Genomic DNA, 14,874 nt, shown 5'->3' with positions numbered 1-14,874 from the left:
GATCAAAAATGCAAAAGAAATAAAGATGACCTGAATAAAAAAATTTAACTTGTGTACAAAAGTAGGATAAACCTTTTGTCCAACCAGAAATGATGAACATAAACTACAATGGAAACACATTTACTCAAATTTCAACATGTGCAAAGAAAGTCATGTGATTTTGTTTTAACAGCCCATGTGATAACTAAAATAGGTACGATGGGATAGCCTTAATAGTGAACCTACAGTAACACATTGTAAAAAAAAAAAAAAAAAAATCAGATTTTTTTTGTTTTGGTCATTCTAAAATGCTTCAGCCAATGTCCATCCTCAATAATACATTATCTTTAATACAAGGTTATAATAGTTTTGGATTTTTCTTTAGTTTTAGTTGTTACTTCGTTGTGACTATTTTTTTTTATTCAGTTTTAACTCATTAAAGGTAGATTTACTAGTTTTTATATTTAGAAACCGCTTAGTTTTAGCTTAGTTTTTATTAGTTTCAGTATTAGTTTTTTTCTAAATAAGGATATTTGTTGGGTGCAAGATTTAAAATAAAAAAAATTTAAAACTCAACCAAAGATACATTTTTAAAACATATTTACAGAGAACACATGACCACTATCATCTACCACTATCATACCCATCCTCAAATTCAAATACAACAGCCCACAAGATAGCAGCCTTAAGTAAAACATGTGTGCAAGGTTAAATACACAGTAGTGATAGGAAGTTTGGACCTTTAACGTGAACCAGATCTTTTGTGACTATCCTCCCATGATAAGACTTAACATATCAAAAATATGTAATCAGCAATCATAATTTTGAGTCGGTTAAAACATGTCATATCCACTTGTTTTTTTTGTCGCAGGAGCAACAGCAAGGACTGAGTGGAGGAGAACCAGCTTGATCTGGCCAATAGCATCAGGATTACAGACTCTGAGGTGCCCTATGGGCCACGCAGATTTCAGCAGATTTCAGCAGATTGTTAGTCCATCATTAATTCGGTTTATTCACTTGTGTAAATGTGTGTACATTTATATTTACTCAGTTTTTAAATTAATTTTAGTTATATTATTGACTAATATGAAAATATTCATATGATTTATTTACAATACAATTTGTAAAGTAATATTTTCTGTCTTTTAGTAGAGATTTTATATGAGAGACTTGCTTCGTTTACCAAATAAAGTGGATTTAATTGGATTTGCATAGTAAACATTAAACAAATAGTTAAAAGGTTTTATTTTTTATTTCATATAAGTTTTTAGTTATGGTACTCCTAAAATCATTCTGCATTAATCCGCATATTTTTTACCAAATTCTCAGCAGAAATCTCACAAAATGTCCGCACGTGTCAAACACATGACAGTGCAAAGTAAATTTACTTTTAAAAGGCAAACAGTAGGTTTATGTGTTAAATACATTTACATAGACGAAAACGAAGGACGTTTTTGCTATAATTTTAGTTAATTTCAGTTAGTTTTGTATGTACAAAATACAGTTTCAGTTTTTAATAGAACTCTAGTTTTTATTTTTATTTCAGTTAACGAAAATGTAAATTATAAGTTTGTTTTTTCGTTCACTATAATAACCTTGGCTAGGTATTATTACATCTAAAACTGTCATGAACGGCTGCGCTCCCATAGCGCAGTCTCGCGCCTCCAAAATCCACTGAACGTTCATTGCATTTCGTCCTTTGAGGTTTAATTTATTATATGAGGGGGAAAAAAAAGGTTCAAAGTGGATTCTCCTACTGCAGCAAATTTCATTTCTCTTTTTGATATTTGGCACCAATTCATCAGGAAGTGGCGATTTTGCTCTCTTTGACTCATTGGATGGAAAATTTGCTTTGATCGCAAAAGTTTTATGTGATGTTTCATATTTGAGCATAAATGCAATTCATATCTTTGGATGGAAACATAGCTAGGGTTTGAAACATTTTAGAAATGTGCTACCTCATTCTGAAGGCAGAGATTGACTTGCTTATGAAAGCCTTCTAGATATTCAGCAAGACCTTCTCTGAAAAACAAAAGAACAAGCGTGCAAAGGCATGAGAAATCAACAAGCACAATCAGGGACTTCAAAGGCTACCTGAAGCCTTCCAGATAAGATGGAGAACATTCCTACCTTGTGACTGCCTCTTTAAATGGCCTCTCCACTAGACCAAGGTATTTCTCCAAATCAATGGGCGAGATGTCATCTTCGGCCTGTTAACAAGCATCCAAACATAAAAATCTTCATTATTTTAATAAAAGTGATGGTAGTGTAGTGCAGTGAACAACTAGATGCTTTCTATTTCTTTTAGCCTTTGTTAAGTGTCTTACGGTTCGGGCCAGATCTCTTCTCATTGTGCTAAGAAACAGGAGCTGTAGTTTGATCTCTGATTCCCACTTCCTGCAGTTCTGCACGTACTCATGACTTCCTAGACTGTGTTTACTGGAAGAGAATGTAAAAGATGCTTTAGAAATGGGCCAGAGCCAAAAGCAACTTTAATAATCAATAATAAAAATAAAACAGACTATTAAAAAGTTTAGGGTCATTAAAAATGTAAATGTTTAATTGACCAATGATGCATTTGATTGATTAAATATTACATTAAACATTTCTTTCATTTCAAATAATGCTTTTCTTATAAATATTTCAAACAAAAATTCATGAAAAGGGTAATGGTTAAATGGTAAATCTAGTTACACATTATTGAATATTATAAAGTAATATAATTCCTCTTTTTTTAATATAAAATCCAAAGAGGCCATTTGAGTACCAAAAAAGAGGCCATTTGAGTACAGTGAACTCATAGTCATGTTCAAGAAACCAGTCTGAGATGATTCGCACTTTATGACATGGCACGTTATTCTGCTGGAAGTAGACATCAGAAGATGGGTACACTGTGGTCATAAAGGGATGGACACGGTCAGCAACAATATTCAGGTAGGCCGTGGTGTTGACATGATGCTCAATTGGTACTAGTGGTGCCAAGAAAAAATCCCACACACCATTACACCACCACCAGCCTGAACCGTTGATACAAGAGAGGATGGATCCATGCTTTCATGATGTTGACGCCAAATTCTGACCCTACCATCCGAATGTTGCAGCAGAAATCGAGACTCATCATACCAGGCAACGTTTTTTCCAATCTTCTATTGTCCAATTTTGGTGAGCCTGTGCGAATTGTAGCCTTAGTTTCAGAGATGCTCTTCTGCATACATCAGCAGTAACGAGTGCTTATTTGAGTTACTGTTGCTTTTCTTTCAGTTCAAATCAGTCTGGCCATTCTCCTCGGACCTCTGGCATCAACAAGGCATTTGCGCCACAGAACTGCTGCTCACTGGATTAATTCTCTTTTTGTACCATTCTCTGTAAATCCTAGAGATGGTTGAGCATGAAAATCCCAGTAGACCAGCAGTTTCTGAAATACTCAGACCAGTCTGGCACCAACAAACATCCCACGTTCAAAGTCTCTTAAATCACCTTTTTTCCCCATTCTGATGCTCGGTTTGAACTGCAGAAGATCATCTTGACCATGTCTACATGCCTAAATGCATAGAGTTGCTGCCATGTGATGATGAGTTGCTGATTAGAAATATGCGTTAACGAGCAGTTGAACAGGTGTACCTAATAAAGTGGCCAGTGTGTCTATTTTTCTAAAAACATTTTCAAATTCTTATCATCCCCAAACTTTTGAATAGTACACATGAAAAAAGTTTCATGAAAAACAACAAAAAAAGAAGATATTGCATCATTTCTTTTTGAGAAAGTTCACTCTAAGAACATTCCAGAAGAGTAGATTTTTCCTGGAGGATTGTGCTTTGGAATGGTCATATTTAATTCACTCTTCAATATCGACTTGCCAAGGTCAAATGAGGACAAGCCAGACATGGAGAAACTTTAAAATAACAACTAAGAACTTTTTAGAAGGGCTTTCAAAACTTTGCAATGAGCACAGCAACATGGACACCCACGGTAAATAAGGGAGGATGCCTTACATTAGACTCAATTCTTCCTAAACGCTTGGAAGAGTTTTGTTTTGCCCATTCCCTCTGTTCCTTATTAGGCCAGGCAAACCCTCCCTCAACACTGCTGGTTCTTCTCTTCCAATGGTGTGAGTAAAAAGGAAACATTTCCCTAGCACAATTAAAGCAAAATAGCCCCGTTCTCAAGGAATGTTGGCAGGAGACGTGTTTATGTAATAGGACAGAACACCTGCAAAAAGGAAAGCGAGAAACTGAAGGCAGTACTCACTTCTGAAGGACCTCCTCCTGTCCGCAGACCTTGAGAACATAGCTATTGATGTCCACCTGGTTCAGGTCATCATGAACCCAACACAAAGCCTGCATTATGAGCAAGTCCACTGGAGAAGTCACTAGGGAAAGAAACACAGACTACAATAAGAAAGCCATCTGTGGATAGCAAAAAGAATGGAATCGATGGGGGGAAATGTGCAGTATTGTTGTTGAGTATTGCAATCACGATATTTCTTACAATAAAACATTTACCAACAAAAATATTATTTTCATTAGCCATGTTTTCTTAAATCATTTAAGGATAATAAAATAAACAGATAAATATATTCTTTAAATCTAATTCAGACAAAAAAAAACTGTCATGATGCAAACATTTAGTTTTTAAACCACTATGAATGAAAGAAAACCTCAGCCGATCTTTTGGCTTTGATTGGCTGTTGTTATTTTCCTCTCGTCTAAACCCGTCATTAGTGTTTATTTCCAGCTCTGGGTCGACCTTCGTGTTGCTACAGTCAATAGCAGAACTGCAATTAATGCGGAAAAGGAACTAAAGCTAAAGCATGATCTTGAATCAGAACCAATGCATAAAATTAATTAATTTACCACACACTTGTGATACCGATGTCGCATATACTACATATCACAAAATTATCATTATTGCGATAACTGTGCAGCCCTGTACAGAATATATTCTGTAGCCTCTGGCATCCAAAGTTGATTTTCACTGTCTGGACAAATTCCTCACACAAAGGGCTTGTTTACACTTGGCCTGATTAAAACAAACTGCGGTGCAATTGCCATGTTAATGCGGTTCATTTGAATAAGTGTGAATGCTGTCATCCGAACCCTAGTGTGCATCAAACAAATAGACCGAAACTCCTGAAAAGACTGGTCTCATTTAGTTTTCAAAGAAACTCTGTAGCAGTCTGACTGAAATACGAAGACAGTATGGACCAACATACATCTAATTAAACTAAAAACAGGACATGATGTCACAAGATGCAACCCTAAAAAAGACAGAAAGATGAAGCTAGCATTGCCTGAATAATCGTATCACAATCGCTATTGCGATTTCTGCCTGTGTGGTTATATGATGAGAAAATGTTGCGATTATATTAAATCAATACCACAGTTTTCATAATTTCCTGCTGTTAAAAACAACAAACAAAAAAGATTTTAAAAGATATACAGTTAAAGTCAGAATTATTAGCCCTCTGTTTATTTTTCCCCCAATTTCTGTATAACGGAGAGAAGTTTTTTTCAACACATTTATAAACATAATAGTTTTAATAACTCATTTTTAATAACTGATTTATTTTATCTTTGCCATGACAAGAAATAATATTTTACTAGATACATCTATACAGCTTAAAGTGACATTTAAAGGCTTAACTAGGTTAATTAGGTTAACTAGGCAGGTTAGGGTAATTAGGCAATTTATTGTTTTGTTCTGTAGACTAGCTTAAAAAAATAAATAAATAAAATAAATATATATATATATATATATATATATATATATATATATCATACTGGGAGGAAAAATATGCATTTTAACTAGAGATGCACCATTCGACTATGCAGTGTGGGCAGTTTTTATGGGGACGTGCGTGCTCACTGTCATGATGCTGAACTTCTTTCACAGTGTGTAAAGTTGCTGTTCACGATTTACAGTCACGGCCACTACGTTTGGGGCCACAAATATTATAACGGTTAAAAGACCTTCATCTAAAAGCACAATTCAGACTTAATCCAGAGTAATTTCAGACGGTACTTTTCTGATGACGCATGAACAGAGTTGTTTAATATCCAGTCCTGTCTGTAACGCGCAGCTTCTTGCATGCTAACGTGTGCAGGCGCACATGATGAAATCCTGACAGAGAGCATTTGAGCTGCTGGCGCTCCTCACATCAGCAGAAATAAGCTCACTGATATCCACAGATCGTTAAACTGATCACATTAATCGGTTAATCATTAATAAGCATGATGGTCTCGAGAGCAAGGAAATGGTCTGTGAATATCAGTGAGCTTCACTTCTGCTGATGTGAGAGGAGAAACCGCTAGTGTATATATAGTGCTCAGCATATATAAGTGAACATCTCATGAATCTATCTTTGAAATTCATATTTTTCACATTGCCTATATTCACTGAGAAAAGGAGAAAAATATTCACTTTCAAAATGGGGTGAACTTTATGCTGAGCACTGTTGGTATATATAAAACAATAATACAAAGCTATACATACAAATATTGTTATATTTCGTTCAATAATTGCAAGTATATGAAAATAAGTTTGCATTAATGCAAATATGTCATTTTCTAACCATTATTGATTTTAAAAACATTTCTATTCCTACAAATACACATTTCAGCCTAATTACTAATCTGTGTGCGCATTTTCCTTAAAATCCCATCAAGTTGACTCACGATCCCATTTATAAATCGCAAACGCATATCCCAATATTGACCTCAATAATCATAATATGAAACTTACCCAAATCGTGCAGCCCTAGATCAAGCTTAGGTGTTTGTTTTTTTTGTCGCCATAACAGCTACGTTGCCATTAAAGCTCTGTACCCTTTACATCAAATCTTCATTTATGTACAGCTACATTTACTAAAAGGTGCAGTAGGTGATTGTCTTCAGACACATTTTTTGTTGTGCTGGTTGAAAGTCTCTTCACATTCCAATCGTAGTGATTGAAGTAAATGATCTAAACATATTTAGATGGATTTTTAAATTCTGGGTAAGGCTTAAAAACAAAACAAAAAAATGTTCATCCAATTAAATATTGTCGAGCCGATAACTCCCATAATTCTGATAAGTAGCCCAAACTGTTTGTCAACCAATTTAGATTTGTGCAACTGCGAACCTCTGTTCACGAAGATCTGCCGATGCACGTACATGCGCTACGGTCACGTGGACACAAGTCGCAGCGCTGCGCTAAAAACAAATGCTGAATCAATATTGGAGCTACTTTTGCACACTGTAGGAAGGATGACACCATGGCTGAAGTATTTCTTTTAGACAGGTAATGTTATGTTTTAAAACTATTTTAGTCACGCAAAGCTTATGTAGATTTTGTTGTCTTATGAATGAGTTGTATGGACGGAAGTGTTGTTCAGCCATTGAAATTTTCTTGAGAAAGATTAATGTGACCATTTTGAATTTCATAAAGGACCTTTTACAGCATTGATAAATGTAGATTTTTATTTATTTTAACAACAGAAGTAAATAGCGCTATTCCGCCTTGCCTGCTTTACTGAGGTCAAGTTGGTTTTATATTCACATTGGTTCACTTTTGAAAAATGACAACCTGCGACACACTCCCTATATTGTTTACCATGCTACTCTGAATATTCGGTAGGAAACAGCCTGTAAGTATGACTTATTAATGTGTAATTTCTGCACGCCGCCAGCCAACCACTAAGCATACAGTAGTTGCTTTAGGTCAGCGGACGAGAGAGTGAGACCAGCAATCCTTGCAAGCATGAAATATTGCACATTATGAAGTTTTGCTTGAAACACAACTGAAAATGTGCTAGATAGAATACAGTTTTTTGTTCAGAATTGTAGTATTATAAAGTACTTTAAAGTTTTCTAACTGGCGAATGACAAGATCTAGTGGGTCTCTGTGATCATTAATGTGCGTATTCGTGATTTCAGGAGGCTTGGCTTTGGATGACAGGGGAGGGATTGTATTTGAATGATATTATGCTAACCGGTTAGTATTTAGGCAGATCACCTACTGCACTTTTAATAAGCTGAGTTCTAAAAGGTCATTAAATCACCATTACATGTAGGCGCATAAAACAAATCCATTTAGTCATACACACAGCATTGCTTTAAATATTCGTTAAGTTCCAAGATGTGTCAACAACACAATTGTGAGTAAATGATTATAAAATGTAAAAAGCAAAAAAAAAAGATATATATTAAAGTAGCCAGTTTGATGCATGATAGCTTGCACTGGTTTGGAATTTACAGTGTACACTTTACAGCAAGCGTTGTTGAAGGTGCTATTAGGCATGATTTTTAAACCTCTTCTGACTCATTTAGAAAGAAAACCATCACAAGAGACTGGGGAAAAAAACATTTGGCATGACTAGATCAGAACAAAATCTGACACCCAACATATTGCTCATGGTCACCTCAGGCTATAGCAATATCAGGCCCCACGCCCCTCCCTGGAATGATCCACTCTTCAAGCTTCAAGCCTAGCCTGGACTTTTCATGCCAGCCCTAAGTTTTTCAGGCCTAAATGTCTGATGCCTAATTGGTGGTGATTTTGGGGTTGTTTTGATGGGTTGTGGGATGCCAGTAAAACTGCCATCCCCTTTCCGTGGTACTACAGTAAAACACATGGTCCTGGAATGTCAGGAGTGTGTGGTTGGTCTATAATGGCGGGGATTCTACAGTCATAAGGAAGTCATGGAAAAAAGCAGAGAGGCAAGAAAAACCAAAATGCTAGAAAACAGCAAATCGGTATGGTGTATGTACAATCCAAATGAATGAACAACAATAATATAAACTTCCAAATAAAGTCACACAAGCTTTTTTTATCGATTGGTATGCATCTACATTTGAAGGGGCCAGATCTGATCCAGGAATCAGAAAACTGAGACATTTAATCTGAGTTTATCCTGGAAAAGCCTTTATATTCCACACGTTCAAACCCTGCTCGCCTCCTGAGCTTTATTTGCTGTGTTTCCCATGGCAAGTATGTCTGGAATTGCTAACTTTACTAACCTTACACACAGCTAAGCACTTTCCTCCACTTGAACAAACCAAGGAAAACCTCAAAAGCCACCTTTTTGAAGTTTCAGACAGTCAGGCTGAAAATGCGAAGAAATGGTATGTCCAGCACTGAGCTTCTTTGTGTGGATTAGGAAAGTTAAGTAACCATAAATATGAGATCTTACTTATGCCCACTGTTTACAGAATGAAGGAATATTGTTACAAACCCAGATTTCAGTAGGATCAATGAAATCTCTTGATCTAAACACAACAAACTGGGTCAGAAGTTGAAAAGGAAAAGCAAGCAAGAAGAGTGTGAACTTGTGGGAAAAAAATACCTAGAAATCAACTATCCAGTTAGGTATAGCAGGGATATTCATCAAACATATTAGCTTGTCTGTGAGGCAAACTTAGACACTTTGCCCCCTTTTCCCTTCCTAAGACCACAGTCTATGCTGTATTCATTCAGGACAAAAAGAGCTATGGGGCTTAGGCAGTAACAACACAGAAAAATTCTTCAACACAAAAGGCCAGTCTTGATTTCCTGCCAGGAGTGAGGTGGCTAGAGACACAGCACAAAAAAATGAGGCCAGGCAGTCTTCAGAAAACAGACGCTTCACAGGGAACTGAGCCAGGGCCACTACAGCTAAATGAAAAGGACTTTCCATGCCTGGATCACAGACAGGTTACCCAGTTTAAAAAAAAAACTCAACTCAACTAATGCAAGCAGAAAAATGAAAAATTATTTAAAAAACGAGAAGATTTGAAGTATCAATCTGTTGAGCAGACGCGCCATGACAGTTATATAAAAGAGAATGTGTGACAGCAGCCAAGAAATGCTCCCTGGCACTGTCATCATAGCAGACATTCAGAGAAGCGTATTATTGACAAATAGTGAGTAGATGATTTAGAATAGACACTATTTACTTATAGCAGAGGATATTTTTTCAGAATGCATTAATATTTATAACTCAAAGTGAAAAAACAAACAAAAAAAACAAAAAAAACAAAAAAAAACGCTTACCATCGCAAGTAAATGTTACAGGCTGCTGAGAATCAGAAATCTCAATGGATACTTTCACACTGCCCCCATTGTCCCCTCCTGCATCCCTCTGCGTGATCACAGGGCTGAGAACATAGCCAGGGTTGGTAGACAGGTCATCGTGTGGGAACTCTGACCTCAGTCTGCAAAAAGAAAGGTCAACACTTTCAAACATAGGTAAATGATGTGTACCTCAAGGTTCAGTCCTTGTACAAGCTCTCTTTGTGTACCAATTTTAGAAAACAAGTCATTAGCTTCTGCCACTAAATGGACGACACGCATCTGTAGACTTCCTGCATTTCACATTGGTAGTATTAACTTTGTTGGGCAGCTTGTTGAAAACAATGAGGTATACATTTCAGGCATTTCCTAAATTAGTCCTTCAGGTGCAGATTAGTCTTGCTTCGCCTATAGAAAATAATATTAAAATGCAGATTCTACTATCCTGGGACCTTCTGATATTAATTTTCAACACAGCTGTAGTATTTAGATTTGAGCTTTTTTGCTGAGGGTACCTCTTTCAACATTTCAGTCATTTAAGCACAAAACTTACCTTAAAGAGTCAGGAAACCCCCCTTGTCTCAGCAGGGTGTTTTCAAACCTCTAGTTTGAAAAAAAGTCAGCAAAGGGAGTCTAGCTTTGTTAGGGTGGGAGTGTTGAGTGGCGAAAGAGGGAAGGGTTTGCATGAAAAGGGGAGTTTCTTTATGTGCACATGCTGATTTTCACAGCGGCAACACAAACGCAGACACAGGGGGGATAGACAGTGACTATGTTTACATGGACATCAGTAATCAAATTACAGTAATATGATTAAGATGTTTACATGGGTTGCTTTTTGGATGTTCCTTTCATGATCCTGTACATGTTATAGTGCATAATTCGATTTACGTCATCGTGTCACCACGCAATTCACATTTACTCCGGAGTTTCATGTAATTTCTGGTGATTCATTCTTAATTTGTCAACTTTAACTGCAGTTTGGCACTTTCACTTTCATTCAGGAACATTTCATGCATGGCCCCCATGACAAACGAGATATTGGATGTGAGGAACTACTGGAAGATTGTAAGGGCGTACTCACTCTATGCTATCTGAACTGTGCCAGGCCTGTTTCCTGGATTGTTTGAGAAGTGGGAGTGCTCCGAATCAGGCTCAGGCACGGTTCAGTTGGCCGGTCCTGGCCTGGTTGGAAGAGGTGTGCCAGAGTGCGATTTACTTGGGCTTTGGCGAGGTACGCTTGTAGTGTGAGCGAAAAAGCACGCCTGATCCCGAAACTGCGGACGAGTTGTGACTTTTAGGGGACGGTTTTATTTGTGTTTATTAATCATTCTTACTGTTCAATGAACGCAAACTGTCGTAGATTACGTAGAAGACGCAAACCCCTTACTGCACGACAGCTGCACCTTTAGCAAACCTCCTGGAGCATATATATATACATTAGCAAAATTCCTGCAGCATGCGGACTTTATGATTGTTTATGAGCATCAAAAGTGGCTGATCTGTTCAGCAAAATATCTGACTGCGTGTCATCCAAAATGACTAAAATGATATAACTAAAGAAATCTCCACAGTGCTGAGCGAGAGCACTTCTCTTCTGTTAAACTGAACAGCGCATCAACGATGATGTAAGTGTGCTCAGGCCCGAATGCAATGAGTGCGGGCCGTCATGGGAGACGGGAGGAGTGACAAGTGTGCTTCGGCCCGGTTCAAGGCAACTGTACATAGTGCGAGTACGCCCTAAGTTAGTATTAATGGAATTTTTGATACTGCACGCTGTATGGGAGAAAAAAAGCCTTGCGCATTTCTCGGTAGATGTAGAGACTCGATAGGTCACAAAATGCAGCGAAAATCCTACACGACGGTAATAGTTTGATTATGGTGTTTACTTGTTTACATTCAGAAAGCAGCATTTACTGCAGATCTTTCAGTCCATAACATTGTAGTGATATTACTGTAAACTTAGTAACTAAATAATTTTGACTAAGGTATGTCTTTAAAAACTGAAAGAGTACTAATGATGATACTAACCAACTTTGCCATCTGAATAAACAAACAAAGAACACTGATCACACACATGCCAAATCGGTAGAGACAGGACAATCAACATCAACTGGAACCGCATCTTTTTTTTTTTTTTTTTTTTTTTTTAAAGGAGTAAAGCGGCAAATCCGTATTTCACCATTTCCAGATGCGGAAAGCTCTTGGATAAAAAAAATGTTCCTTACAAATGTATTTTTGTTGCGTGTTAACAGACTATCGTAATCCACACATGTGGATTCACACACCAGCTGATCGTGGGAAAATGGAAACCAAACCTTTGTTGCGGCACATTTATAAACGCAACACTGACAACCCAAGTCTCCGAACAATTCTTCTTCTTCCACTTGTTTTAATTATGGTTGGCAACACAACGTGGCGTCTCTCTGAACACTGTAACAGGTTCAAAACTGTATCATGCATAATAATGAAGTTGCACCTCATTCACAATAGAGCGTGCTGATTAGTTCGAACCAAGTCTCTCATCAATTAATGCTGAAAACTCAAAGACATCACGGCCGGTACAGACATCCAGTCTCGATGCTGGAATTTACACAAGGATCTAATAGTCATGACTCAGCTTCAAAATTTCTTTTCAAACGGGAAGAACAAATTTGCGAAACGAAATGAACTAAATAATGCAAAAACAAACAATTTTCACTTTTTAGTTAAATATATTTGTTCTAATAGTGTTTTTAGCAACATGGGACATATTTATGACTGAAAACATCTAAAACATCTTGCTTCTTCGTGAACCTTTAAAAAAAAAGTACTCACTTTGAAATGTCTTCACAGAAAGCTACAACTTCTAGATTCTGGGCTTCCTTCTCCTGTAAGGCAGAGTACTTTGACAGTACATTTGCACTTCCCTTATTGACCTGTAAAAAGATAAAGCCATAGTTATACTGCTGATCAGACAGTCTTACTACTACGCTATACATTTACTTTCACTGAGTGGGTCCCTTAGATCTCTTGTACAATATGGTTTGAAAACACTCCATTTTATAAACAAGGGTATGACATATTAGTGATTGATCACATTAACACCCCAGTTCAAATGTGGAACGAGACAGTCTCTCTGTTTGGTGAGAGGACACAGAGTATGTGAAGAATGTCTGGAATGCCAAAAAAAGACTTCCTTCAGGAAGGAAATAGGTCAAAAAGCACATCATTATAGAACTACAACAAGGAATAAAATGCATTTACAGTTTAATATTGGTTCACATAGGGATTAAAATGGGAAGGTTTGTATTCTGTTTACTTACATTTATCACACTGCCTTCATAAAACTTAATCTCAATATTATTATGGGCAGATATGGCCTATTTTCTTTGGGCATGGATTATGATGGGAACAGCTGCTTCCAACACAATTACTATCGTTTATTTAAAGTAACAACAAACAACCAAGACTGTGTCAATTCAAAACTGAAACACATCACAGATAAACTGCAGGTAAAACAATTAAGCATGATGGTCTCTTCAGTTGTTTACTAGGCCAGGGCTCTGGGCCTAACCTTAGAGAAAAATGAGATGCCATGTGACACACATTCACAAATTATTCATCCGCTTCTGCTTAGAGCTACGGTTTTACAGTTCTGGCTGGCCTACATGCAATTTCTCCCAGTCCAAACAGACCTTTTCCTCAGGTTAAAAGTTTATAAGTGGACTGCCAAAAAACAGCATAAAAAACACTCAGGAATGAGAAGATGGAGGAAGCTGGCTTGGATGTGCTTAGTATTCGGTTAGATTGAAATAAAATTCCACCCCATCCGAGTTTGTGTGTGATAGAATTTGCAACTTCCTCTCTGTTATTGTTGCTAAGAATGCTGATATGCATTAAGTGGAACTTCGATCTCTGACTGACCTCACGCACTTCCACTAAAGTAAATATGACTGAACTTCCGTCAGACGATTTAACTTTCCACTGAGGACAGTGTGCTTGATGGTAAATAGTGACTAAGAGGTTTGTTTATGTATCTAATTACTTACCGTTACCTTAAACAAACTTCTTTATTGCATGAAGGATAGGCTGAGGGCAGACAGAGCTAATGGCTTCCACTGAGATGAGAACACATTTATAAAAGACACGTATATACAACTAAAACCAAATGGCCACACAAATAAGTACGCCTCACAGAGGTATTTTAGAGCTGATGTGCAGGCTAGGGATATGAAAGTATATAGACAGTTTTGTGCAGTACAAAACAAGAACTCAATTCAGTGGCTGAGTGATATCGGACTGACATGATCAGGGTTTAAAATGCTCACAGGCAAATTTGGCACACATAAAATGTGCGTCAAACAGGTCAAAAGTATTGGATGTGTGCTTGAGGTCCTAACACTAACAGTCAGAACTGCCAGCATTGTAATGTCAATGACATTTACATTAAAAAGCTCAAAAGTTTAGGGTGAGTCAGGCTCCGGTTACTGTAAGAAATAATCACGTATTTGTCAAGGATGCATTGAATTTAGTGACAGCAGATGTGTAATTTTCATGTAAAATATATACTTTTAATAAATCAAAGAGTTTTGAAAAAGATCTGAAAATGCAAAAATATTAAGCAGCACAGCATGATATTAATAAGAACTACTGTTTATTCAATTAGAGCCTTTCACTTAATCATAAGTCCCTGTCACTACTGGTGTGCCCCAGGGTTCAGTTCTGGGTTCCTTTGCTTTTTGCCTTTTATCATCTACCTTCTTTCACTTGGTTATATTTTCCGCAAACACCAAATCCATTTTCATCACTACACAGATGACACCCAGCTCTACCCATCAACAAAACCTAACCTCATACTCTCACTATCATCCCTTACAAACTGCTTTTCAG

General features: G+C 37.1%; 1 protein-coding gene across 2 annotated transcripts in view; it reads right to left on the bottom strand.

Annotated features, from left to right (window-relative positions):
- pik3c2a (phosphatidylinositol-4-phosphate 3-kinase, catalytic subunit type 2 alpha) overlaps positions 1–14,874 on the bottom strand; it is a 70,876-nt gene that overhangs the window by 36,163 nt on the left and 19,839 nt on the right. For both annotated transcript variants that reach the window (XM_056477898.1, XM_056477899.1), the window contains exons 3-8: positions 12,820–12,920; positions 9,988–10,148; positions 4,228–4,348; positions 2,307–2,418; positions 2,110–2,189; positions 1,938–2,001 (exon numbers count right to left, since the gene is read on the bottom strand). In XM_056477898.1, coding sequence (XP_056333873.1) covers positions 1,938–2,001; positions 2,110–2,189; positions 2,307–2,418; positions 4,228–4,348; positions 9,988–10,148; positions 12,820–12,920 — 639 coding nt within the window. The remainder of the gene's footprint in view (positions 1–1,937; positions 2,002–2,109; positions 2,190–2,306; positions 2,419–4,227; positions 4,349–9,987; positions 10,149–12,819; positions 12,921–14,874) is intronic.

Source organism: Danio aesculapii, chromosome 18, assembly GCF_903798145.1.
Source record: "Danio aesculapii chromosome 18, fDanAes4.1, whole genome shotgun sequence".
NCBI lineage: Eukaryota > Metazoa > Chordata > Actinopteri > Cypriniformes > Danionidae > Danio > Danio aesculapii.
Note: the sequence above shows the minus strand (reverse complement) of the source record. Positions and strands in the feature narration are given on the sequence as shown.